The sequence below is a fragment of the Arvicola amphibius genome, chromosome 3, assembly GCF_903992535.2.
Source record: "Arvicola amphibius chromosome 3, mArvAmp1.2, whole genome shotgun sequence".
In the NCBI taxonomy this organism is placed as follows: Eukaryota; Metazoa; Chordata; class Mammalia; order Rodentia; family Cricetidae; genus Arvicola; species Arvicola amphibius.
The window spans coordinates 47104220-47131504 of NC_052049.1; the positions used below are offsets into that span (position 1 = coordinate 47104220).

Here is a 27285-nt window from a genome sequence, read left to right on the forward strand (position 1 = left end):
CAAACACAAAAACATTAACGAACTGACAGCCGTCTAAAAGACGTCGCTTCCGGACACGGTACGCACGTGGCATCCCTCCTGGCCCCTACCAGCTTCCGTAGGGCTGGCCCCGCCCACGGCGGAAGTATGGGCGGGACCTGTAGGTTGTGTGCGTCCAGTGGACGGAAGTAGCTGTTGGGAGCTTTTAGACGCTTTAAATTCCTGCGGGGTGGAGGCCCTGGCTTTCTGCTGGAGTCAGGCTTCCCACCCGCATGGCTGTGGACGTGAAGTCTCGAGCGAAGCGCTATGAGAAGCTGGACTTCCTCGGGGAGGGACAGGTGAGGCGGCCCTTCTCGCGCTGGCACAGCCTGGCCACCACGGGCTCTCTTTCGGGGAGGGTGGCCCGACTGGTGCCCCCTCGCAGCCTCCTGGGCCTCCCTCCCATCTGGAGGAGAGGCCGTCCGGCCACCTAGCAAGCCGCTGCGAGTCCGCTCCGGATCCCGGGTTTAAAAAAGGGGTGTGGGGGGGAACCCAGAACCAACCATCACGTAAAGACCTCTCACTGTCTTCCTTTCTAGTTTGCTACGGTCTATAAGGCCAGAGATAAGAACACCAACCAGATTGTCGCCATTAAGAAAGTGAGTTACCTTTTACGTTGTTGTCTCTCTGGTCTTTTGCGTCTTGCTTGCCACGTAGCCCTCGCTGGCTCTGAGCTGCCTATTTCGACCCGGCTGGCCTAGAACCGGCTGTAGCCTTCCGCTTCTCTGCCGTGCGAGTGATGGGTTCGTAGGCGTGCTCCAGCACGCCAGGCAGCTCTTGCAAAATACTTGTGCATGGCCAGTTGATTGGCGTGACCAGTTATCTTTGAGACAGTCTTGCTCTGTAGTCCGGGTTGGTCTCCAGCTCGAGGAAATCCGAGCGCCGGGATTGCTCTGTTTTAATACGCACCATCACGCTCTGATGGTGGGAGTTGCCAGCCTTCTAGAGACAATTAGGGGCTTGTGTTTCAAAGTGGAACTCGAGCTGGACCAGTTTTTGTTCAAACGATATAAACTAGAACTTTTTGCTCCATAAAAGTTGGTCTTTGTTGGCCAAGGAGGCGAGGACTGCCGTCTCCTCAGTTCTCTGGATGCCGTGGGCTTTCCAGGCCACAGATGATTATAGCGATGCTGTCTGCGCACAGAGGTGTTCACCGGCATTAACAGCGCGGATGTGGTAGCCTTTCTAAAATGATTGACGTGACATTTAAGCTTAAATTCATTGAGAACGCTTCTGACATAGTTTTCTGTATGCCAGACGCTTCGACGTACTTTTCTTTGCTCAGTTAGCCTTTCAGACAGCCTGTAGAATAGGCAAAAGTGTCTTGTTTCACCCTGGGGGACCTGAGTTAGATGACTTCAAGATCACACAGCTAAGAGCGGCTGAGGCTAGGTCTAGAGCGCAGCTGTCACACGACCGAACTCCGGAGCCGTCTCAGGACCACTCTTTTTCCTCACGCGACTCGGGGCCTGTTGGTGTTGTTGACCTCCATGTTCAGTTTTCCTCCTTTATAAGCTCATTACGCCCTTGAAGTGTGAGTGACCCGGCTTCCCTCCTCCAGCCTCCCAGGTCCTCTTTGTCACTTGTTTGTTTGTTTTGGTTTTTCGAGACAGGATTTCTCTGTGGCTTTGGAGCCTGTCCTGGAGCTAGCTCTTGTAGACCAGGCTGGCCTCGAACTCACAGAGATCCGCCTGCCTCTGCCTCCCCACTTCTGGGATTAAAGGCCTGTGCTGCAGCCAACTGCCTTATTTCTCCTTTTTATTTTTTTTTTTTTTTGGTTTCTCGAGACAGGGTTTCTCTGCAGCTTTAGAGCCTGTCCTGGAACTAGCTCTTGTAGACCAGGCTGGCCTTGATATTTCTCCTTTTTAAAAAGCCCTTATGACCAGACTCCAAAGTTACTGTGTAACTCCTGCCTCTACCTCTTGTTTTAGGTATCCTATGTCATTATAAAATGTTTCTTCCTTAAAGGTGACTTTAATACTTACTTTATTTCAAATAGTTCATTTTTGTGGGTTTTAAAAGTTACTAATAAGCAAAGGCTTTTAACATGCTATATTATCTCTTATTTTGTTTTTTCAGTTTCTTTAACTTTCCATTGATACTTACCTCCAGAACATTTGGCTGGTTTGAGGGTCTTCCCTCAAACTTGGACATAATTTGTAATTTCTTCTGTGAACATTGAGGGTTTGGTGCTGTGACCCTTCCTTTTCCAACACTCATAATTTCTACTCATGTCCATTTGCTGATAGCCTCTTTGATTTTACAAAAAAAAAAAAAAAGACTCATTAAACCACTTTTACATTTACTATGACTTGGACTTTTTTTTTTTTTTTTTTTTTTTTTGGGTTTTTCGAGACAGGGTTTCTCTGTAGCTTTGGAGCCTGTCCTGGAACTAGCTCTTGTAGACCAGGCTGGTCTGGAACTCACAGAGATCCGCCTGCCTCTGCCTCCCGAGTGCTGGGATTAAAGGCATGCGCCACCACCACCCGGCCTGACTTGGACTTCTTAAAATGAAGTCTGGTGTGACTTAGCAATGGAGAGCACTGGCTGTTCTTATAGAAGACCTAAGTTTGGTTCCCAGGACTCATGTTGTGGCTAACAACTGTCTGTTACTCCAGTTCCAGTAGATCCAACATCTGGTTCTGTCCTCCACAGGCACAGGGCATGCATGTGGTCCATAGACATGCATACAGGCAACACCCATGCACATAAAATTAATATTTAAAAAATTACATGAATTGCCGTGTTTTTCCTGTTTCTTAGCTTACTTAGCCAGTTGGCCCTGTTGATGGCTTTTGGGTCATTATCTGTGTGTTGCTGTGTGAGTATGTCTAATAAGTATTTGTGGTGCATGCACGTGTTTTTCAGGTCTGCCCCTGCATGCCGCAGTAGGACATCTGATGACTTCCTCCACTGTTCTTTGTCTTAATTGCCTTTGAAACAAGGTCTCTTTATAAAGCCAGATGCTTGCTGTTTTGGTTTGCCTAGCAAGACAGACTGGATGATTGGCTGGCTCACCAGCAAGCCCTCTGAATCTTTCTGTTCCAGTCATGGTGGAACTTCAGGCACACATAGCCATGACTGGCCTTTTACATAGGTGCCGAGGGTTGGAATTCACATCCTCATGCTTGCAGAACCAGTGTTCCCCACCGAACCATCTCCCCAGGACTGCTCTCCTCCTTAAAATTTTATTTATATGTATGCATGTGTGCCTGCATGAGCGTGTATGCAGGTTGAACCCAGAGCCTTGAGCATTCTAGGCAAGTGCTTTGTTATTGAGCCACATTCCTAGCCTGTATTACTGGCCTTTGTTTTTTCTTTTTTTTTTTGTTTTTGTTTTTTTAAGACAGGGTTTCTCTGCAGCTTTTTTAGAGCCTGTCCTGGACCTAGCTCTTGTAGACCAGGCTGGCCTCGAACTCACAGAGATCCGCCTGCCTCTGCCTCCCGAGTGCTGGGATTAAAGGTGTGTGCCACCACCGCCCGGCCTGGCCTTTGTTTTTGAATTTTTAAGTATTTTGTGTATGTATCTGTATCTCGGGTGAGAGCCATGCTGCTGTCAGTGTTAGAGGACAGCGTGTGTAAGTGTATGAGGGGGGTGGAGTGAAGTCTTAGAGTTGCTTTAAAGTTTTAGCTGACTAAGCATAGCAGAATACTAATCACTTCAGTCTTGGTGATAAAGGACTTCATGAGATATTCTTGGTTGTTGGTTTCATGTTTTTTTTGGTTGTTTTTGTTTTTGTTTGTTTTTTGAGATAGTTTGTCTGTGTAACTCTGACTGTCTTAGAACTCCCTCTGCAGACCAGACTGGCCTCTAACTCACAGAGGTTCACCTGCTGAGATTAAAGGTGTATGCCACTAGCACCTTGTTTGAGATTATTCTACTTTTATTGTGTGTCGAACTTTTTCCCCATATAAATTTCATAATCAGTTTGTCAGTGCCCTGTGTCTTACATTTTGTGCTGTGATGTGTGGCCTGCTTTTAAATGGAAGGTTCTCTTACGTTTACGTCAGCAGCTTTTTTCTAAAGGAGGTCATTTTTCAGTGACAGCCGTTGTATAAAGTACGTAGGAGCAGGATGCTCTTTTTTTTAGTATTCTTTTTTAAAAATATTTATTTATTATGTATACAATATTCTCTCTGCATGTATGTCTGAAGGCCAGAAGAGGGCACCAGACCTCATTACAGATGGTTGTGAGTGACCATGTGGTTGCTGGGAATTGAACTCAGGACCTTTGGAAGAACAGGCAATAGTCTTAACCGCTGAGCCATCTCTCCAGTCCCGAGCAGGATGCTCTTTGACCTGGTTACTGCTTTGTATAAGACTAAACTTCTTAGCTTAGTCAGTGTTAACTGTTTCTTACATCCGTCACATTTTGTGAGTTTGTTTTGTAAAAAACATTGGATTATTGGACATATTACCAACTACATGTGTTATTTTCTGTTTGTGTCATTTTTTTTCTCCCAAGTATACAAAATTGAAGTAATTTTGGAATAAAGTAGCATACCCTCAGTTACCGGTCTGTATTTAACCTGAAAAGATAAAAGGAGATCTGGATGCAGTAATTAACATGTGTAAGTGTAGTATTCAGAGGCTGAGATGAGGATTTGAAAGTTAGGGCCAACCTGGACCACGTATAACAAGACCCTTTTTCAAAAACAAAGCAAAATAAACAAAAACTTAAACAGAGGGGGGGGGGCAGGCGGTGGAGATGCACCATGCAAACTTTAGTCCCTTTAATCTCCCCAAAAGCACTCAAGGCAAAGGCAGGCAGATCAATGTGAATTTGAGGCTAACCTGATCTACAGAGCAAGGCCCAGGACAGGCAGGGCTATACAGAGAAACCCTGTTTCAAAAAAACAAAGGAGGCGGGAGTGTAAAGGAGACAGTTATTGTTTGTGTGTGTGTTTACATGTACCACAGCATTGTAACAGCTTGCGGTAATTCTTCCCTTCCACATTGTGGGTCCAGAGATTTAACCTTAAATTGTACAGTTAGCAGATGAGCCTGTTGTTTGCATGTGTAGTTCAGAAACTTAAAGTAGATGCTTGATTCCTTTGGTCCTGCTGTGCTGGAGCTCCAGCTCTGCCTCCACTGTCATGACTCACTGCTCCTGGGCAGTACTTTCAGCCTTTGAACTCCCAGTTGTTCTCATGATCTACATACTGCTACATGCTTTTACTGTGGCTAATTTTTAAAGACAGGGTCTAGAACTCAGGATGTATATATACCTGGGTAGCTTCAAACTCAGGAGATCTGCTGCTTTGATTCATGATTTATTTAATCATAGGATTAAATAAATGCCCACCAGTCTAGCTGTTTCCATTTATTTGAGGCAGAATCTTGCTATGTAGCCCAGGCTCTGCCTCCCAAGTATTGAGACTATAGGTGTGCACCACCATGGTAGTCCTGCTTGTAGCATAAATTTTTGTGCATACAGATTATATGAACACATTGGGAGTTTGTTTATTTCGTTTTATTTTAAATTGTTGTTGCATATACATCGGTGTTTCACTTCTGTGTCTGTCTGTGCACCACTTATACAAGGTCAGAAGTGGGCATTAGATCCCAGTGGAGCTGGCAGTTGTAAGCTGTTGTGTGGGTGCTGGGATTGAACCTAGACCCTTTGGAAGCATTCAGTGTTCTCAACCCCTGCACTATCTCCATCCTTCACATTATTAATGTGTAGTGAGGAGCTGCTGGCAGGCCTGCTTTTCGTCCCGCCCGGCTCCCGGCCACCTGGCTAGCTTATGCCCCGAAATAACAACACACAAACGATATTCATTTAAACACTGCCTGGCCCATTAGTTTCAGCCTCTTACTCACATCTTGACTAACCCATATCTAATAATCTGTGTAACATCACGAGTGGTGTCTTACCGGGAAAGATTCAGCACGTCTGACCTGGTGGTTGGCTTCATGGCGACTCTCTCAAAGGAGAGGCCTGGCATCTGACTGAGCCATCTACCTCACTTCCTTCTTCCTGCTCTGTCTACTCCACCCACCTAAGGGCTGGCCCATTAAATGGGCCAAGGCAGTTTCTTTATTAACAAATGAAATCAACACAAACAGAAGACTCTCCCCCATCATTAATGTGTTTTGGTTTCCCCCGCTTTCTCTCCCAGATCAAACTTGGACACAGATCAGAAGCTAAAGATGGTAAGTATTACATATAATTTGATCAAACAGGAGATGCGTTTATTCTGATCTGAGGAGATGAGGAAATGCCAGTGAGAGCTGACAGTAATTCCCTAGCATTGTTGCAGTGTCGCTAGAACAGTGGTTCTCAGCCTGTGGGTCTCAATCCCTTTGGAGGGTAACATCCCTTTCACAGGGGTGGCATATCAGATATCTTGTATATCAGATATTTACATTATGATTCATACAGTAGCAAAAATTATAGTTAAGTAGCAACAACAATAATTTTATGGTTGTGTCACTACAACATGAACTGTATTAAAGGGTTACAACATTAGGTAAGTTGATCATTGGTCTCAAGAGTAAAGAGAATCCTGATAGAAACAACAGTCAAGCCATGCGGAGTGGTGCACGCCTTTAGTCTCAGCACTCGGAAGGCAGAGGCAGGCAGATCTCTGAGTTTGAGGACAGGCTCCGAAGCTGCAGAGAAACCTTGTCTCAAAGCCGAAAAAAATAAAAATAAACAACATAAAAGCATTGGGAGGATTCAGATTGTGTAAATGGAGGGCAATAAGGTTGTTGGGCCCTTGAGTGGATGTCCTCCGTGCTGTTTGGGTGTTGTAACTCATTACAACCTTTTGCATTTCTTGTTTTCTAATTGCTTTGAAAAATTGAAGGATACATCTTCACAGAAGAACACAAAGTTCCTATAAATTGGACTTATTAGGGAAAGATTTACTAATTATCCTCAAGCCTCTTAGAGCGTCAGGTCCAGTTTAACCATCAGATAATAATAACTATGAAAAAGTCCTCATCTGTGAAAGTGCTGGTCATTTGTATTGGAAAAAAGGTGTCCTTGGTGCCAATTTGCTATTAGCACATAAGAGTCTTCCTCTAATGTTTGTAGGACAGAAGAAAAGACCCTTATTACCACATGTCTGTTACATGTCTGTATATGTTGTTGTAAGGATTTTCAGAATGATGTGCTGGAGAAATAAGTACTTCATCATGTTTCATAGACTGTGTTAAGCTAGTTAAAACAGTGTGAGAAAAAGAACTTTCTTATACAAATAGTAAAAATTATTTGTTTTTATGTGTGAAATGTTTATTTCCTGAAATAGCCTTTCCTAAAAAACACATTTGTAAAAGGTTTGAGATTTGAGCGTCATTGTTCATTTTTTTATTCTTTTTTCATAGGTATAAATAGAACAGCCTTAAGAGAGATAAAACTGTTACAGGAGCTCAGTCATCCCAATATAATTGGTGTGAGTATGATCTAAGTTGTTTGCTTTTGGGATCCTCCATATTCTGAATATGGTCAATGTTGATCAGCGGCTCAGCAAGATGAGTTGATGTAGCTGAGCCTTGAAAGTTGGTCAGCTTGAAATTTATTTTCTTTATTTTTTGGTTTTCCAAGACAGGGTTTCTTGTGCAGTAGTCCTGCATGTTTTGGAACTTGCTTTGTAAACCAGGCTGGCCTCAAATTCACTGAGACCCAACTGTCTCTGCCTCCCAATTACCGGGCTTACTTAAACTTTTAAAGGCGTGTGCCACCACCACCTGACTTGAAATGTATTTTCTGTTCCGCTTTTGCTGTAAGTAGTATCATTAGCATAATGCATATAACTGATGAATTGAGTCAGATGTTGCCATACAGGCTAATTTTGTCAGAAATTATTTTGAATCCTAGAGAGCTGTAGGCACAGGGTTAAAAGTAGCAGCTTGCATTCAGATACAGAACCTTTCTTTTTGCCTGCATGAGGGCTGGAATATGTTCTTTCGATTTTTGCCGGCCAGCCAATTGGCATTTATGGTGTCTGCAGAAGTATCTGCAATGGGCAGTCACACGTTCAGTGGATGACAGATGCGCTTTAGAAGAGACTCTTTTTCTTGTTTTGTTTGGTGGCCTTTTGTGTAGTGTTGCCTTGAACTCATAGACTCAGGTGATCTTGCCTTCCAAGTAATTGATGTTGTGGGGTATCCACCAGAGAAGACAACTCAGGCTTGGGTTCAAACCAGTAATAGAGTTAATAAGTTAATGAGTCTTATTAACCAGCCGGCCACTGCACTGACTTTTTGGAACCCAGTGTAGCACCAAGCCTTTCTAAAGGTGAGCTTTTAAGTACAAAAAGTATGTTCTGGTTTGACATTCTTCAGTTAATAAGAACAGTTAGCCAGAATCGGGGCTATAGAACCCAAAAATAAGCAAGCTTAGTACATTTTCCCAGAACTATGGACTTTGATGGATTAGGTCTTTGTTTTCATTTGGTGGGTGGTACTGTCTACACACTGAGTTTTATGACCTGAAGGGTTTTCCCATAATGGAGTCTCTTGTGCTAAAGTGTGGGGCCCTGTTACAGTCAGTTGCTGTAATTACTGTACTGGAACTACAAGTGTGTATCACTTTGCCTGACAAGAATTTTCTTAAGCATTTTGCCTAGAATTTTATTTATTTATTTATTCATTTATTAGGCTCTTATTTTATTTTGTTTGAGACAGGGTTTTTTTTGTGTATCTCTACCTGTCCTGGAACTCACTCTGTAGCCTTGGACTCAGAGATCCACCTGCCTCTGCCTACTGAGTGCTGGGGTTAAAGGCATGTGCCACCATGGCAAGGCAGAGACTCTCAGTCAAAACCAGAGTTCAGTGATTTGGGTGCTTTTGTTAGTTAACTTGCTCTGGGAAACCGGTCTTCCCTTCCAAGGCCGGATTGCAGGCACACATTTCCTGCCTGGAGCTAACATGGTTTCTGAAATCTGAACTCGGGCCCAGTCTTGATATTTGTGTGACAAGGCTACAACTGCCGAGCCCTGCCCCCACCTGTCCCCACCTGTCCCCACCTGCCCCCACCTGTCCCCACCTGTCCCCACCTGTCCCCACCTGTCCCCAGTCCCAGAGAAAATCTTCAACTAGAAACTAAGGTGACATTTTCTCTTCTTCTTGTTTGGTTTAGTTTGGTTTGGTTTTTGAGACAGTAATTTTCTGTGTAGCCTGTCCTAGAACGCTCTCTGTAGACCATGTTGGCCTTGAACTCAGAAATCTGCCATCAGGGCTGTGAAATTTTCATTTATTTATTTATTCTAATACTTGGGATTTAGGGAGAGGAGTTTTTTTTAAAAGTTTTTAGTTTGTTATATAAGGTTTAATTATTTTGTATCTGAGAAAACTAACTCCTGTCGAAAAATGGGGCAAATGTTAATAAAAGACTTTCATGTTTACAGGAAATTACCAGCAGTTTAAAATTTTAAGCCAGGTAGTGCACATTTGTATTATAATTACCTGAGAGATAGCGGCAGGGGAAGGAGGATTATGAGTTCAGGCCAGTCTGAACTACATAGCAGGTTCTAGGCCAGCCTGAATTACATAGTGATATCTGGTCTCAACCTTTCTGTTAGAGCATCTGCCTGTCGTGCTGAAGGCCATGGGTTTACCAGTACTCTGGGTCAGGGTGGGGGAGGAAGCAAACAAATAATTTTTTAAAAAAATTTTCATCAATAATAAATTCCAACATTAAATAGGGAATAACAGTATAACCGCTTTGTTTTGCTTTGCTTTGCAGCTCCTTGATGCATTTGGACATAAATCTAATATTAGCCTTGTCTTTGATTTCATGGAAACTGACCTGGAGGTAAGATTTGGGTTCCTAGAGACTTTCCCCATGTAGTGAGAGTGGAACTTACATGTTTATTTTGCTTTAATAGGATACTGACCCACAAAAAAAATGGCTTTTTTTTTTTTTTTTTTTTTTTTTGAGACAGGGTTTCGCTGTAGTTTTAGAGCCTGCCCTGGAACTAGCTCTTATAGACCAGGCTGGCCTCGAATTCACAGAGATCCGCCTTCCTCTGCCTCCCGAGTATTGGGATTAAAGGTTTGTGCCACCACCACCACCTGGCTCAAAAAATGGCTTTCTTTTGCAGAAGTCAAAAAGATCTCTGATTTCTTTTTTATTATTATTACTATTTTATTTTTTTAAGATTTATTTATTTATTAGATATACAACATTCTGCCTCGATGTATGCCCACATGCCAGAGGAGGGCGCCAGATCTCAGTACAGATGGTTGTGAGCCACCATGTGGTTGCTGGGAATTGAACTCTGGACCTCTGGAAGAGCAGCCAGTGCTCTTAACCTCTGAGCCATCTTTCCAGCCCGATCTCTGATTTCTTTACATTTAGCTGTATTTCTAGTATTAAGTACAGAGATTTAGATTTTTTTAAAGTCTCATGCTTTTCATTAATTGAATCTCGGAAAACTGACAACCCAAGGATTTAAAACAACTAGAATTCTCATACATTGCTGGTTTGATTGCAAGAGTTTTGTGTGTGTATATATAATATATATTACTTACATATAATTGTATATAATAAGTAATATATTGTATGTAATAAGTAATATATAATTGTGATGGGTTTTTTTTGGGGGGGTTGTTTTTTGTTTTTTGGTTTTTTTGTTTTGTTTTGTTTTTCGAGACAGGGTTTCTCTGTGGCTTTGGAGCGTGTCCTGGAACTAGCTCTTGTAGAACAGGCTGGTCTTGAGCTCACAGAGATCTGCCTCCCAAGTGCTAGTATTAAAGGCGTGCGCCACCACCTCCTGGCTAAGTAATATATAATTGTATATAATAAGTAATAAAGTAACATTGGAAAATAGGACAGTTTGTTATAAAATTAAAGACACATTTGCTATCAGATCAAAGGTAAAAGGGATTTTTTTTTTTATAACACAGCATCAAATAGTAAAAGAAATTTACTAAATATGCAGCCTGGTGACAATGCTATATCTTATTATAGGTCTTAGCATCAGTACCCCTAATTTACCAATATTATATTATGTATAATAACATTAGTAAAATTGCAGTCATTAGTAACAATAATGTTATCTATCAACCACTGTTTGCTCTTTATCCAAGAGAAAAACATTGCCAGCTTAGAAATCACTTGGTGTATGGGTGTTCATTAAAATTGGAAACAGCTAAAATGTACTTCATCTAGTGGATATTTAAACAGATTAGTCACCCACATAAGAAAATCCTACCCAGTAATCAAAAGGAACCAATAAGTCTAACAATAAACTGGCAGAGCTTACAGATAATCATTGGATTCGGGTCTCTTTTCCTCTCTGTTGCCATCAGTCATGAGCATACATTTCACTCTATTTTCCCAGTCAATTCCAAGCTTGGTAGTCTTAGTCTAATTACCCTGGTAAGGAAGTGCTTGACTCCCTTCGATTCTGCTGTAAGTACTTGGGTTTCTGGTTGTTTGTTTTATTTTGTTTTGTGGAGCTCTGGCTGTCCTGGAGCTTGCTCTATAGCTCAGGCTGGCTTCGAACTCAGAGATTGGCCTGCCTGTGCCTCCTGAGTGCTGAGACTAAAGGTATACACCACAACCAATGGGCATTATTTGGGTTTCTTGAATGGTATTAGGTTTTAGGTCATAGGTCATATGTCTGTTCTTAAGCAGCCTGTCTCTTGGCAAAGAGGCTATAGTGAGGAGGCCTCAGGTAGAGGTTAGATCGGTCTTACTTTTACCATGTGACCTGAGCTGGGATGAAGCGATTTCCCAAAGCAATGCTAAATGCACTTGTTAGAAGGTATGAACAAAGCCCACAGACATTCAGTACTTTTAAAAAAATTTTATTTGTTGTTTTTACTTGAGCTATACTTTTTTTTATACTCCCCTACCTTCTCCCCTTCTCCCAGCTTTCTCCTGCCTTCCACGCACCTGGTTTACTCAGAAGATCATGTCTTTTTTTCTCCTTTCTAGGCGGATCCATGTAGATCTGTCTCTCTTAGATCTTCTTTGCTGTCTGTTTCTCTGAGGTTGTGGACTGTAGGCTGTTCTTTTTTGTTTGTTTGTTTGTTTTGTTTTTTCTTTATGTCTAAAAGCCACTTATGAGTGAGTACTTATGATATTTGTCTTTCTGGGTCTGGGTTACCTCACTCAGTATTTTTTTTTTCTAGTTCCATCCATTTGCCTACAAATTTCAAGATGTCATTATTTTTTACTGCTGAGTAGTACCCCAATGTGTAAATGTAGCACATTTTTCTTATTCATTCTTCAGTAGAGGGGTATCTAGGTTGTTTCCAAGTTCTGGCTATTAAATAATGCTGCTATAAACATACTTGAGCAAATGTCCTTATGGTATGATTGATTATCTTTTGGGTATATGCCCCAAAGTGGTATTGCTGGGTCTTGAGGTAGATTGATTCCTAATTTTCTGAGAAATTGCCAAAGTGATTTCCAAAGTGGATTGTTGACGAATTAGGTCGGTATGATAAATAATCAGACCAGCTCAAGAATAACCGTTATTTTTTAATAGTTGTAAAGAGGAAACTCACGCTACAAGAGTGGGAGGTCCAAAATCCAATCCATCCGGCAGGCACCGCGCAGAGAGCTCGCCTGTGTCCTACCAGTTTTGCTACCTGGGCTCCATACAGGTAGCCACACCCTAACTAGATGTGATTGGTTGATAGTTTCCCCCTCATCTCCCCGTTTTGTCTAAACAAGATCGATCCAAACCCAGTACAACTATATACAATAGAAACAGATACCAAATATAAAATTACAAACAATAAACAATATTAAGCAAGGAACGCATAACAAAAGTTTTACTAAACATTCTATTTCAAGGAGTCTAACTATTGCATTGAAATTAAGCTTGGCTCAATCATGCGGAAGGTAACTACAATTATCTAATCTTCAACTCCATCAAAGATCTGAGAATGGAAACGATATTACTTGAGTAAACAAGAAGTGCAATTGAGAAACTTCCAAAATGTGCAGCAAATGACAGACAACTGATTACCTGGGCAATCACCCAAAGTCTCATTTGCAATGTTGAAGCACCAACTTTGGTTAAGCATAACTGACATACCATTTTCAAAGGCAAGAAACTTTTCAAAACTATCTTACCCTGTCTTGGCAGGATATGACAGTCCTGTTTTATCCATTTATGTATACTCTGTATTTCTGTATTCTGGTTGAGGTATGGGCATTTCTTTGCCCAAAGGCCAGTTCTGCCAAGAAGAAAGGCTCCAGGTGGAGTGTCTTTGGTGCTCAACATTTTATTGGGAATAGATCGGTGTTGCGCAGGAGTGATTGTGTCTCACACCACAGAACCCTGAGTTAGATTAAAGGCCATTTTCTACAGCTCTTTCTTTTTCTGACTTTTTTTATTATGTGTACAATATTCTGTCTGTGTGTATGCCTGCAGGCCAGAAGAGGGCACCAGACCTCATTACAGATGGTTGTGAGCCACCATGTGTTTGCTGGGAATTGAATTCATGACCTTTGGAAGAGCAGGCAATGCTCTTAACCGCTGAGCCATCTCTTCAGCTCTTCTAGGTTTTTTTTTTTTTTTTTCTTAACAACAGGCTTGGAAGTAGAGAGGGACTGAGCCAGAGTCCAACTCCAAAACCAGCTCTATATATTTATAAATATAAGGACATTCCTAGTTCCCCCATCAGTGGCTATACAGGTTTGCACTCCCACCAGCAATGGTGGAGTGTTTTCCTTACTCCACATCCTCTTCAGCATAAGTTGTCATCAGTATTTTTGATCTTAGCCATTCTGACAGGTGTAAGAAGGAATCTCAGAGTTGTTTTGATTTTCGTTTCTCTGATTTCTAAGGATATTGAGCATTTCCTTAAGTTTCTTTTGGCCATTTGAATTCATCTGTTGAGAGTTCTCTGTTTAGATATTTTTGCATCAGTGTTTGTGAGATTTGTCTGTAATTCTCTTTCTTAGTTATGTCTTGTGTGGTTTGGGTATTAGCATAAATGTAGCCTCATAAAGGATTTGACAATGTTTCTTCTGTTTCTATTGTGTGGAACAATTTGAGGAGTATTGGTGTTAGTTCTTTGAAAATCTGGTATAATTCTGTACTGAAACCATTTGGCCCTGGGCTTTTTTTTTTTTTTTTTTTTTGGTTGGGAGACTTTTGGTAACTGTTTCTGTTTCTTTAGCAGTTATATGTCTATTTAAATTGCTTATCTGGTCTTGATTTTGACATGTGATACTTATCCATAAAATTGTCCATTTTCTTTAAGTTTTCCAGTTTTGTGGATACAAGTTTTTGAAGTATGACCTGGTAGTTCTCTGGATTTCCTCCATGTCTGTTGATCATTTCTGATTTTATTAATGTGGATATTCTTTCCCTGCCTTTTGGTTAGTTTGGATAAAGGTTTGTCTATTTCATTGATTTTTTTTTTTTTTCTCCAAGAACCAACTTTTTGTCTCGTTGATTCTTTGTATTGTTTTCTTTTTATTTTGTTGATTTCAGCTCTCAGTTTGATTATTTCCTGTTGTTTAGTCCTTCTGGGTGAGTTTGTTTCTTTTTATTCTAGGGCTTTCAGGTGTTCTGTTAGTTAACCAGTGTGGGATTTTTCCAGCTTCTTTTATAGGCGTTTAGTGCTGTGAAGTTTCCTCTTAACACTGCTTTTATTGTGTTCCATAAGTTTGGGTTTATTGTGCAGATATTTTTTTAATATTTATTTATTTATTATGTATACAATATTCTGTCTGTGTGTATGTCTGCAGGCCAGAAGAGGGCACCAGATGGTTGTGAGCCACCATGTGGTTGCCGGGAATTGATCTCAGGACCTTTGGAAGAGCAGGCAGTGCTCTTAACCACTGAGCCATCTCTCCAGCCCCTGTGCAGATATTTTCATTGACTTTTAGGAAGTTGTTCATTTCTTCCTTTGTTTCTTTCTTGACCCTTTGGTGATTTAGTTGAGTATTTCTTCAGTTTCCATGTGTTTGTGGACTTTCTGCAATTAGTGTTGTTAAATTCTTTAAGCCATGATGGTCTGATAAGACACGAGGTTATTCCAATGTCTTTGTATCTGTTGAGATTTGCTTTCTTATCAAGTGTGTGGTCGATTTTGGAGAAGGATCCATGAGATGCTGAAATGAAGGTGTATTCTGTGTTTGGGTAAAATGTCATATCGATCTAAAAAGTCATAAGATCCGTTAGGTCCTTTATTTCTCTGTTAAGTTTCTGTTTTGGATCTTTTTTATTTTATGTGCATTGGTATTTTGTCTGTGTGTTTGTGTTGTCTCTGTTGAGGGTATTGGGTCTACTGAACTGGAGTTACAGACAGAGGTGAGGTGCCATGTGGGTGCTGGAGATTGAACCCGGTCCTCTGGAAGAGCTGTAAGTGCTCTTAACTGTTTCTGTCTGGCAGACCTGTCCAGTGCTGAGATAGGGTACTGAAGTCTCTCACTGTTAGTATGTAGGGTTTGATGTGTGATTTAACTTTAGTAATGTTTGTTTTACAAATGGGGGTGCCCTTGTATTTTGGGCATAGATGTTCAGAACTGAGACTTCATCTTGATGGATTTTTCCTGTGATGAATATGAAATGACCTTCATCTCTTGAATAATTTTAGTTTGAAGTCTATTTTGTTAGATGTTGGATAGTTACACAGCTTGTTTCTTAGGTTCATTTGATTGTAAAATCTTTTTTCAACCCTTTACTCTGAGGTAATGTCTGTGTTTGTGGTTGAGGCATGCTTCTTATATGTAGCAAAAGAAGGGATTCTGTTTTCATGTCCAATCTGTTAGTCTGTGTCTTTTTATAGACAAATTGAGTTTTTTGATATTAAGGAATATTAATGACCGGTGATTGCTAGTTCTTGTTATTTTTTATTTTATTGTTTGTGGTGGTGGTGTGTGTTTTCTCTTCTTTGGGATTTGCTGGTGTGGGATTATCTATTGACTTTGTTTTTGTGGGTGAAGCTAATTTCCTTGGGTTGGAGTTTTCTTTCTAATACTTGCTGTAGGGCTGGATTTGTGGATAGGTATTGATTAAATCTAGTTTGTCATAGAATATCTTGTTTTCTCTGTCTATGTTGATTGAAAGCTTTGCTGGAAATAGTATTCTGCGCTGGCATCTGTGGTATCTTAGTGTCTGTATATCACCTGACCAGGACCTTCTGGCTTTCATTGTTTCCATCAAGAAGTCAGCTGTACAGGACAGGCTCTAAAAAAGCTGCAGAGAAACCCTGTCTCAAAAAACCAAAAAAAGAAAAAGAAAAAAGAAAAAAAAAAAAAAAGTCAGCTGTAATCCTGATAGGTCTGCCTTTATATATTACTTCGCCTTTTTCCTTAATATTTTCTTTATTCTGTATGTTTAGTGTTTTGATTATTATGTGACAAGGGGATTTTCTTTTTTGGTAAGGTCTATTTGGTGTTTTGTAAGCTTTTTTTAAAATTTATTTTTTTATTCATTTGCATACCAAACCCAATTTCCCCTCCCTCCTGCCCTTTTCCTCCTCTTCCCCCAACCTACCTCCCATCTGCTCCTCAGAGAGGTTAAGGTCTCCCCTGGGAAGTCAACTATCTGTAAGCTTTTTCCATTTTTGTTGGCATATCCTTCTTTAGGCTGGAAGGTTTCCTTCTATAATTTTGTTGGGTATATTTTTATGCCTTTGAGCTGAAACTTCTTCTTCTATCCCTATTATTCTTAGGTTTAGTTTTTTCATGGTATCCCAGATTTCCTGGATGTTTTGTGTTAAGAATTTGTTGGATTTAACATTTTCTTTGACGATGAATCTATTTCCTCTCTCATATCTTCTCTGTCTGAGGTTCTCTCTTCCATCTCTTGTTTTCTGTCATTTATGCTTGCATCTGTAGTTCCTGATCATTTACCGAGGTTTTCCTTTTCCAGATTGCTCTTGTTTTTTTATTGCCTCTATTTCAGTTTTCAAGTCTTGAACCATTTCTTTCACCTGTTTGATTGCTTTTTTTGGTCTTGTTTTTCTTTAAGGAATTTGTTGATTTCTTCCAATTATTTGGTTTTCTTTTTGTAGACCTGGCTAGCCTTGAACTCACAGAGATCCACCTGTCTCTGCCTCCTCAGTGCTAGGATTAAAGGCATGCCCCATCACCATCCAGCTTTCTTCCATTTCCTTAAGGGGATATTTCATTTCCTCTTTAAGGGCTTAAATCAGTTTCATAAGGTTATTTTTAAGGTGGTTTTTTTTTTTTTTGTGTGTGTGTGTGTGTGCTTCATCTGCGTTGAGATGTTCAGGTCTTGCTATTGTAGAACCACTATTTTCTGGTGGGGCTGTATTGCTCTTTATGTTGTTGAGTGTATTCCTACCCTGTTGTCTACCCATCTCTTCCTCCAATTCATATAAGTGGAACCTGTGTTTCAGGGGGTCCCTTTTCCTCCAGTTGGTGTAGTCGGGGCCTGTGTCTCTGTTGATCAGTCTTTCGGTTATAGATAGAAGAGAGATTTTGGTGATTGTTCCTCTAGGTGTCTACGGGCCCAAGACTCAGGTGATCATTCCTCCTGGTATTGGTGAGGCTGAGACTCCAGTGGACAGATAGTTTCTGGAGGCCACTGCTGTCGTCATGCCCCGCTGAGCTGCTGCTCACGCTTCTCCTCCCAGCGGCCTGGCCTGGCCTGCCCACCATGCTACTGCTCACTCTTCTGTTTTCTTTGTCTTAAAGATTTATTTATTTATTTTATATGCATTGGTGTTTTACTTGCATGTATGTCTGTGAGGATGTCAGATCCTCTGGAACTGGAGTTACAGCAGTTGTGAGCTGCCACATTGGTGCTAGGAATTGAACCCCGGTTCTCTGGAAGAGAGCTCTTAACCAGTGAGCTCTCTTTCCATCCCTGATATTTGATACTTGTAAGCCAGGGTTGTAGGGTGCACAGTATTGCTTTCTCCTGAAAATGATGATGCTTTTTAACCTGCTAATTTTGGAAATTCATGTGATATCTTCGAAAGGGAAGTTGGATAACCTCTCATAGAAGGACATGTATATGAGCCAGGCATTGGTGGTGCACACCTTTAATCCTAGCACTGGAGAGGTAGAGGCAGTCAAATCTCTGTGAGTTCAAAGCCAGCCTGGTCTGTAGAGCGAGTGCCAGGACTGGTTCCAAAGCTACACAGAGAACCCCTGTCTTGATAAGCCAAAAAAATAAAAATAAAAAACTAAAAAAGAAGAAGAAATACATGTATATGGATACATTCTGTGTATTTTTTTATTTCTTAGAGTTCATTTGGAATAATGAAACACACTTGTATGTTGCCTGTCTACTTTATAGGTTATAATAAAGGACAATAGTCTTGTGTTGACACCATCCCACATTAAAGCCTACATGTTGATGACTCTTCAGGGGTTAGAATATTTACATCAGCATTGGATTCTACACAGGGTAAGATTTTAAGTAATGCTCCATCCATCCATCCATCCACCCATGAGAGGTCTTTATTTGTATTCAAGGATGGCCTGGGATTTGCCATGTAGTCCAGATTGGCCTCAAATTCTTGATTTCTTCTGACTTCGACTCCTCATTGCTGGGTTTGTAAGTGTGTTTCACTACACCTGACTTTTAATATTTCTGCTTAAGTTTAATTAAACTTTTTTTGTCATTGGTTAGTTCAGGTTTTTATTTTATGTATTTTGAATGCATGTGTTTATGTGCGTGAGTGCAGGTGCATAAGTGAAGGAGGGTATGTGTCAGTTCTTGCCAGCCACTCTGTGGATTCTGAGTATAAAATTTAGAGCATTAAGTTTACTGCAGATGGCTCTACCTGCTGAACCACGTTGCCAGCTCAGTTGATGGTTTTTGTTTTGAAGATGGGGTCTTCCCCTGTAGCTGAAAGTCTTAGTTAGGGTTTCTGCTGTTGTGAAAAGACACCGTGACCACAGCAACTGTTAGAAGAAAACATTTTTTTTCAAGACAGAATTTCTCTGTAGCTTTGGTGCCTGTCCTGGTGTAGACCAGGCTGGCCTCGAACTCACGGAGATCCGCCTGCCTCTGCCAGACTATACGGGAAAACATTTAATTGAGGGTGGTTCACTTACAGTTCAGAGGCTCAGTCCATTATCATCGTGGCGGGGAGCATGGCGGTGTGCAGAATGACATGGTGCTGGCTACATCTTGAGCAGAAGACCAGGAATTGGTCTCTGGGTTACACTGAGGGAATTGCGAACGAGAGACCGCAAAGCCCACGCCACAGTGACATAATTCCTCCAGCAAAGCCACACCTTCTTCACAAATAGTGCCGCTCCTTTTGGGGGCCAATTACATTCAAACTACCACACCTAGGCTGCCTGTATATTCACTATCCTGTGTCTTAACCTTCCTTAGGGCTGGGACTGCTAGTCTTTCCCAGTACGCCTAGTTTTCTTGTTTTAAAGTTAAGCTAACGGGAGCTGGGGCCATAGCTTAGTAAAGTGCATGCCTAACATATATGAAGTCCTGCATTCCAATCTTCAGCACCACATTGGCTCCGTACACTGCAGCCAGCACTCTGGGTAGAGGTAGATGCGTCAGAAAGTCAAGTTTGTCCTTTTCCACCACCTAGTGAATTCAAAGCCAGCCTGGGCTACATAAGACTCTGAAATAAATTAATACATAAGGTATGTAGTTAGGTAAGCTAGCTAAATGTATCGCTATGCTGTTTTCCTCGAATCCTGCATAATTCTGCTTTGGCTATATAAGACTGTTTCAAATAAAAAATATGTTATCTTCCTCTAATCCTACTTGATTTTGTTTGATACAGGATTTGAAACCAAACAACTTGTTGTTGGATGAGAATGGAGTTCTGAAACTGGCAGATTTTGGCCTGGCCAAGTCATTTGGGAGTCCCAATAGGGCTTACACGCATCAGGTTGTGACCAGGTGAGAACGCCTTAAGAAGTTGAAAGTTCAGGTGTTAGGCTATTCATCACAACTGAGCATCAGCTAACTTCTCTGAAATACCTTTGCAGAACTCGGGAGTGAGTCTCTGTTGCTGTTATCTGAAATCCAGCCCTTCTTATACTAAGTCTAATTTGCCACAGTAAAAAAAAAAAAAAAAAAAAAAAAACAGCTCCTTCAGACAGAATCTAATTAACTCAGTCTCCAGATATATTTTTGATGAGATAGTGATTAACTTAACTATACCTTAAATCTCCAAATAACTCCTTTCACTCAAAAAAATTGTAAGTGGGGCATGGTGCCAAGCTCCTTTAATTTCAGCACTTGGGAGGCAGAGACAGGTGAGGTGGAACCAAAATAACAACAACAACACAACAACAATAATAATAATAAAGAGGTAGGGAGTCAGACATGGTGTCTCACTTGAAATCCCAACACTTCTGAATGCAGAGGCAGGAAGATCAAAAATTCTAGGTATGGCTGGCGAGGGGTTCTCTCCAGTTAAGAGCACTGAGTGTTCTTCCAGAGGTCCTGGGTTCAGTTCCCAGCAACCACAGGGTTTCTCACAATGTTCTATAGTGGGATCTGATGGCCCTCTTCTGGCATAAAGTTATACATACATATACATAAAATAATCAATAAATCTTAATTCCGGGTTTGCCTTAATTAGTGATCTTGAGACCGGACTGGACTGCTTAAGATCCTGTTTTCAAAAAAATAAAAAGCAAGAAATTTAAGAAAGAATGAGAGACAAGGATTTGATGCATGTGGATTTTAGAAAAGTTATGTTAGCATATTAATGGGAAAAGTCTAGTAGAAAATAAATTTTGGATAGAATTTAAGGAATAGTATTCTTGAGACCTGGCAAGGCAGGGTGCTTCAGAACTCATGGTGAGTGGTTCGTTCTAAAAATATGCAAGGATAGTTTATCTTTTAACAATTAGCCTTAGTTGGACAGTGATGGTGCACGCCTTTAACCCCAGCACTCAGGAGGCCGAGACAGGCAGATCTCTGTGAGTTTGAGGCCAACCTGGTCTACATACTGAGTTCCAGGACATCAGAGCTTCTTAGTGAGACCCTGTCCAAAAAAAACATTAGCCTTAGTTGTTGGATTTTTGTATGATGTTATTTCATTCTTTCCTAGATGGTACCGGGCTCCTGAATTACTGTTTGGAGCTAGGATGTATGGTGTGGGTGTGGACATGTGGGCTGTTGGCTGTATATTAGCAGAATTGCTTCTAAGGGTAAGTCCTAAATTCATGTACACGCTTAAGTATGGTTGATAAAATTCTCATAATTTTTTAGGAATTATCTTTTTATCATAATCCTATAACAAATTGATAAGCAAAGTCAATTTGTTAAAAGTTAGTTTCAACAGTTATTATAATCCTAGGATGTGGGAGAATGAGGCAGGAGGATCAAAGTGCATGGTAAAATTCTGTCTCACAAAACAAAGCCTCATCAACTCAGGAGGAAGAACTAGAAAAATGAAGAGGTCAAGGCCAGTCATGGCTATTTTCACATTGCTATGACAAAATACCTGACAAATCACATTAAGGAAGGGTGGCTTTGTTTAGGTTCACAGCCTGTGAGTGCAGTCCGCCATGGCAGAGGAGCCATGGCGATGGAAGAGAGGTGAATGCTCATTTCTGCTCCTGTTGTTAATCCAGGATCCCTGACCTTATAATGGGTCTTCCCTCTTTAGTGAACACAATTTAGAAATGTAAGCTTTGTAGCTGGGTTGGGACGGTATCATGGCAGTCTGGAGCCAAGGAATAACAACAGAATCATCCTAAATATGCAGTTAACAGCCCTGCTCCAGGGAAAGGTTTCCCTGTTGCAAATGTAACAACTGTGCTCTGGCTGAGAAAGGTAGGGTTGTTAACAGCTCTGCTCCACTAGGGGAAAGTTTCCCCAGTACGCTCCACTTGGTCTATCACTTCACACAACCACAACAAACCTTACCAAAAACCAAAAAGAAAAGAAAAAAGAAGACAAACCTCTGAGCATAAAGGAATTTCTTGTAGGGTAAAAAGGGCCAAGGAAAACACCCTGACCCTGACTTGGCCCCAGGACCAGGGCTTGAAATCCCACCAATCCCAAGCCACCCTGGGAAGCCTCCCCGAACTAAGAAACCCCATATAAGCTCTGAACTCTGTTCCGTTTGCTGCTGTTTCTTACCCTAGAGGCCGTCACCCTCCTGGATTCTGCCTTCCCAGTGAATCTCTTGAGCGAGGATTTTGGTTTTTCAAGACAGGGTTTCTCTGTGCTACAGTCATAGCTATCCTGGAACTAGCTCTTGTAGACCAGGCTGGCCTCAAACTCACAGATATCCACCTGCCTCTGCCTCCCGAGTGCTGGGATTAAAGGTGTGCACCACCACCACCTGACTAAGGTTTGTTTTCTTGGTGATTGTACATTCCACCAGGCTGACAAGATTAACCATTACAGAGGCTGGTAAAATAACTCAGTTGATAAAATGCTTTCTGCAAAAGCTTGAAACATTTCTGAATTCTTCCTGCTAGAGCTTCTACAAACTCTGGGCCCAGTTAGAAAACAAACTGTTGCTGGGTCCTAATGGCTCCCTTGGGGAGGGGGTGAGAAGGTAAAGAATCAATGGCATAGACAGCAGGAATCAGGTAAAACACAAAAAGCATACTTGTTTATTCAGCAGTGGGGAGAGCTTTATATACCCTCCTCCCCACACCCAGACTGCATTCGACCCAGTGATATTGCATGGTCACCCCTCATTGGCTAGGCACGATCAAGACCTCTGATAGCGCCTGTTGCTAGGTCTTCAGGCAGACTCCAGGTGGGCTCATCTCTTGGCCTGGTAGGCCTTATCTTCCTACAAGTCACACATTAATTTGTGCAGGAACATTTAAAAATATAAAGTGTGGTGGCTTACACTGTGATTCCAGCACCTGGGAGGCTGAGTTTGAAGCTGGCCTGTGTTACAGAGTGAGACTGTTCCACCCAGTCCCTCACTCACCACTGTAGTGGGATGGGGACAGTGAAAAGTTGGCCAATAAGCACTTGAACTAATCCTAAGAATATCAGCTGTAAGCAACAGTCACTGTTGCCCACCATGAACTCATCCAGGGAAGAATTCCAGGGCTTGACTCCAGACACTGCTCAAAGGCACGGCCAAGGATTAGATGGCTGCAAAGTTGCTTTGAGTCTCTTCTGGTAACTTCCAAAACTCAGCTTTTGGGACCCGAGATCCAGCACCTGGTTCGCGGTGGCTCTCAATTACCTGTAACTCCCTTCCAGGGAATTTGATACCCTCTTCTACCCTCTGAGGGTGCTGGGCATGAACGTGGTACACAGATGTACATGAAAGCATTTGTTCATAATAGGAAATAATAAAATTTAAAAAATCTGCTGTTTGGAGTATGTTGGAAATCTGCTCTAGAGTGCTGAGGGAAGCGCTTCAAACTGTGTGTAGTGCATGATGCGAAATTGCCAAAGAATCAATAAAGAATTAATGTGTGTACCTACTAGAAACTGCCCAGATTTACTTTCTACAGAGAGGGCAGAGGTGAGTTTGGAGCTGAAAAGCAATAAACTCATAATGGAAGTCAGTGCTTTTAACAGCTGTTTTAGCTCTTTCTAGCCCTATTGACGTAAGTGTTTAATTGTTGCAGAGTTTGGCTTATTATTGGTTTGGTTTTGTTGTTGTTACTGTTATTTGTTTGTTTTAAATTTATTTATTGATGTATTTTATTTTATATGAGTGCTCTATTATGACAGAAGAGGGCATCGGATCCCCTTACAGATGGTTGTGAGCCACCATGTGGTTGTGGGAATTGAACTCAGGACCTCTGGAAGAGTAGCCAGTGCTCTTAACTACCCACTGAGCCATTTCTCCAGCCCTGAGTTTAATTTTTTTATTTTATAACATTTTATAGCATTTTTCATGTAATCATTCTCAATAACAGCCTTGAAATGTCTATTTCTTACTTTTAGGTTCCTTTTTTGCCTGGAGATTCAGACCTTGATCAGCTAACAAGAATATTTGAAACCTTGGGTACCCCAACTGAAGAGCAGTGGCCGGTAAGCCTTTCTGTGTTCTCTCTGGAAGGTAGTCATGCTCTGCATGGTTTGTTTGCTGTGTCTGAGTACAGCTATGTGGCAATGGAGACATTAACTAATTAATTTTGCAGTGCTAAAGTGCCAAAGGACCAAGGCCTTTTCCATGCTGGATAAGTACTCTGTCACTGAACTAATTTAAAAAGTATTCTCATAGGTGGCCATGGTGGCATTTAATTATAATCAAGAGGTGTGGTGATGTTTTGTTTATGATCTAACAAATAAAGCTTGCCTTAATATCAGCGTGCAAAGCTAAGCCACTAGTTAGCCATAGGGGCTAGGCAGTGGTGGCACACATTTAATCCGAGCACTCGGTTGACAGAGGCAGACAGATCCCTCTTTTTTCTTATGTTTTGCTTTTTTGTTTTGTTTCTTTATTTCATTTCTGTGTCTCTGAATTGTAAATTTTCTTTCAGGACATGTGTAGTCTTCCAGATTATGTGACTTTCAAGAGTTTCCCTGGGATCCCACTGCAGCACATCTTCATTGCAGCAGGAGACGACTTGCTCGATCTCATCCAAGGCTTGTTCCTGTTTAATCCATGTGCTAGAATCACAGCTTCACAGGTACTTATATTAGGAAACTAAGGATTATCTTGGCAGCATTAATAAAACAAAATTCAAATGTCTAAGATTTTCTAATAGCCTTTAAATATCAGGAAGATTTATATCGTGTGTGTGTGGGGGGGTATGTATTTGTGTCCTTTCCCCAAGTTATAAACACTGTCCAGGATGATATTAAATTTTACATGTAAGAATTTATGCTTGCCTAGGGTGTGTATGTATGTTCACTCAAACTGCTATATTTCAGATGAGCATATTTTTGTTTTGTTTTGTTTTTGAAACGATGTCTCTGTGTACCTCTGGCTGTCCTAGAACTAGTTCTGTAGACCAGGCTGACCCGAACTCACAGAGATCCACCTTCCTCTGCCTCCTGAGTGTTGGGATTAAAGGTGTGTGCCACTACCGCCCACCAACTTTTTTGTTTTGAAAGAGAAGAATAGGAAGATGGGTAGGTCCAGAGGAACTGGGAGGAGTTGGGAAAGGGGAAAGAAAATGATCAAAACACATTATACTCTTAGAAAAGTCCTGATCTTACCTCAGCCTCCTGACTATAGGCATGTGGACTATAGGCATGTGGACTATAGGCATGTGGACTACAGGCATGTGGACTATAGGCATGTGTCACCATGCTTTGACTCTCGGAGACATATCCAGAGTGATTAAACTACTGTGGCTGTTGGATAGTCCTAGTATATTATAAATAGGCATTAACTGACAAACTTGTCATTTGAGAGGAAACTACTTTTATAAAGTTTGTAAATGCTGCAATATTATATTCTTGTGGTTAATAGAAACCTTGGATAAGTCTAAGTGAACTTTCACCCATTTGCAGTGGATTATTGTACTTGTAGTTCATTGGTTCCAGTACAGTCTATGCTGTTGTTAGAAATATGAGAAGGGAGTGAGCCCCCCTCCTGCATAACAGCACCAGCCAGTTGTAGGATGCTGGATGTTTATCTGTAGTAATTATAACCACATACTTGATACTGATTCTTTGTTTTGGGACATGGGATATTTACATACTATTTTTAATGCTATTAACAATTTGGGGCTATATTTTCCTACATGCAGTACAAACATTAAAGCATTACTTTTGAGCTGGGCATGGTGCTGCATGCCTGCCACCCAACACTCAGAACAAGCAGGAGGAGTGCTACAAGTGGGTGGCCAGCCTGGGCAAATGCCAGGTTTCACACCATCCAGTGCTTTGCAGTTAGGCCTTGTCTAAAATAAAACCAAAGAGATGGACCTTTCACTGGGTTTATTTTCTTTGAAAAGGCATTGAAGACTAAGTATTTCAGTAATCGTCCAGCGCCAACACCTGGATGCCAGCTTCCAAGACCAAACTGTCCAGCGGAAGCCCTAAAGGAACAGTCAAATCCAGCCATGGCAACGAAAAGAAAAAGAACAGAGGCCTTAGAACAAGGTAAAGATCCCCATTGGTAACCAACAAACAAACAAATGAAAGAAATGACATCAGAAAGCACTAAATAGCTCATGTATAGCTAGTGACTGGAAGCCAGTTAAGAAGATGGAGTTGTGAGCTGTTTAAACCCTCAACTGAGGATCCTTCAGGTCCTTTTGAGTAGACCTCAGTTGTGAGAGCTCTCCATGGGTGCCTTCTTACCCTCACCGCACCCCCTCATAATAAGCTTTTGTGTGGCTGTCTGTGAGTCTGCCATCTGTGGAGACCAGAAGAGGCGTCAGATTCCGGAGCTGGCATTGCAGGGAGTGCCCATGCACACTCCAGGGACCAAATCTGGGCTCCCGCTCTGGACGACCGAGCCAACTTTCTAGCCCTGGCACACACACCCGTTGTGCCCCCCCCTTTTGTTTTGTTTTGCTTTTTTTTTTGTTTTTTTGTTTTTTTGTTTTGTTTTGTTTTGTTGGTGTGAAATCTCACTATGTATCTCTGATTGGCTTGCACAATGTAGACCAAGCTGGCCTTATACTTACAAGATCCACCTCCCTCTGCCTCTTGAGTGCTAGGACTAAATGTATCTTTATCACACCCAGCTTTTTCTTTTTTTCTTCTCTCTCTCTCTCTTTTTTTTTTTTTTTGGATGGGGGGTGTGTGTGTGTCTGTGTCTCTGTTTGTCCCAGAAGTCTGTAACCAGGCTGGCCTAAACTCACAGACATCTGCCTGCTTCTGATTCCCAAGTGCTGGGATAAAAGGCTTATGCCACCAATGCCCGGATAATTTTTGTTTTTGACTTTTTTTTTTTTTAATTTTATTTATTTTTATGTGTATGGGTATTTTATTTGCATGTACCACATGTGTGCAGTACCTGTGAAGAACAGAAGAGGGCATCGGATCCCTGGAACTGGTGGTACAGGCGGCTTTGAGCTGCTGTGTGGCTGTTGGCAGTTGGACCCAGGTTCTCTGAGAGAGCAGTGAGTGCTCTTAAAAGCTGAGCCAGTTCTCCAGCCTTTGTCCAGCAGTTCCTAAGTGTAGTGTGTTAATGTTTAACAGGTGCCTGTAAGTCAGCTAACAGCATTGGAATGCAGTGCCTGAACAGCCTTTTTGTTTTCCTTTCAGGAATATTGCCCAAGAAGCTAATTTTTTAGTTACAGCCAACAATGGACAGTGTTTCACTGCTGAAAGAAATAATCCAAAAGGCAAATAAAAAAAAAATAGGGAGCATTAAATGCTGTAGAAGAGAACTTGTAAATATTCTACACATGTAAAAATATGTAAAAGTATGGGTTATTTTTATTAAATGTATTTTAAAATAAAACACTTGTGATTTATGATTAACATACAGAAATAAGTTCAGTTCTCTGAAATGTAATTCACAGTGCTTTAGGAGATCCT

At 41.3% G+C, this 27285-nt stretch overlaps 1 protein-coding gene and 1 long non-coding RNA gene across 4 annotated transcripts in view; one reads left to right on the forward strand and one right to left on the reverse strand.

The window, feature by feature from the left end:
* LOC119809876 overlaps positions 1–739 on the reverse strand; it is a 31776-nt gene extending 31037 nt beyond the window's left edge. Inside the window, exon 1 of the long non-coding RNA XR_005284684.1 lies at positions 627–739. This is a non-coding gene — a long non-coding RNA (uncharacterized LOC119809876). The remainder of the gene's footprint in view (positions 1–626) is intronic.
* On the forward strand, positions 137–27208 carry Cdk7 (cyclin dependent kinase 7). 3 transcript variants are annotated; one of them, XM_038323056.2, is made up of 12 exons: positions 137–317; positions 558–617; positions 6142–6175; positions 7352–7419; positions 9714–9782; positions 18214–18324; positions 19679–19797; positions 20960–21059; positions 23785–23871; positions 24324–24473; positions 25749–25896; positions 27010–27208. In XM_038323056.2, exons 1-12 carry the CDS (start codon positions 252–254, stop codon positions 27036–27038), a joined length of 1041 nt encoding a protein of 346 aa, XP_038178984.1. In that variant the 5' UTR covers positions 137–251; the 3' UTR covers positions 27039–27208. The 3 variants fall into 3 exon arrangements, with proteins under 3 accessions (XP_038178984.1, XP_038178985.1, XP_038178986.1); XM_038323057.2 differs by lacking the exon at positions 6142–6175 and having other exon boundaries at positions 242–317; XM_038323058.2 differs by lacking the exon at positions 137–317 and having other exon boundaries at positions 589–617; positions 7352–7417.
* Positions 27209–27285: the final 77 nt, after the last annotated feature.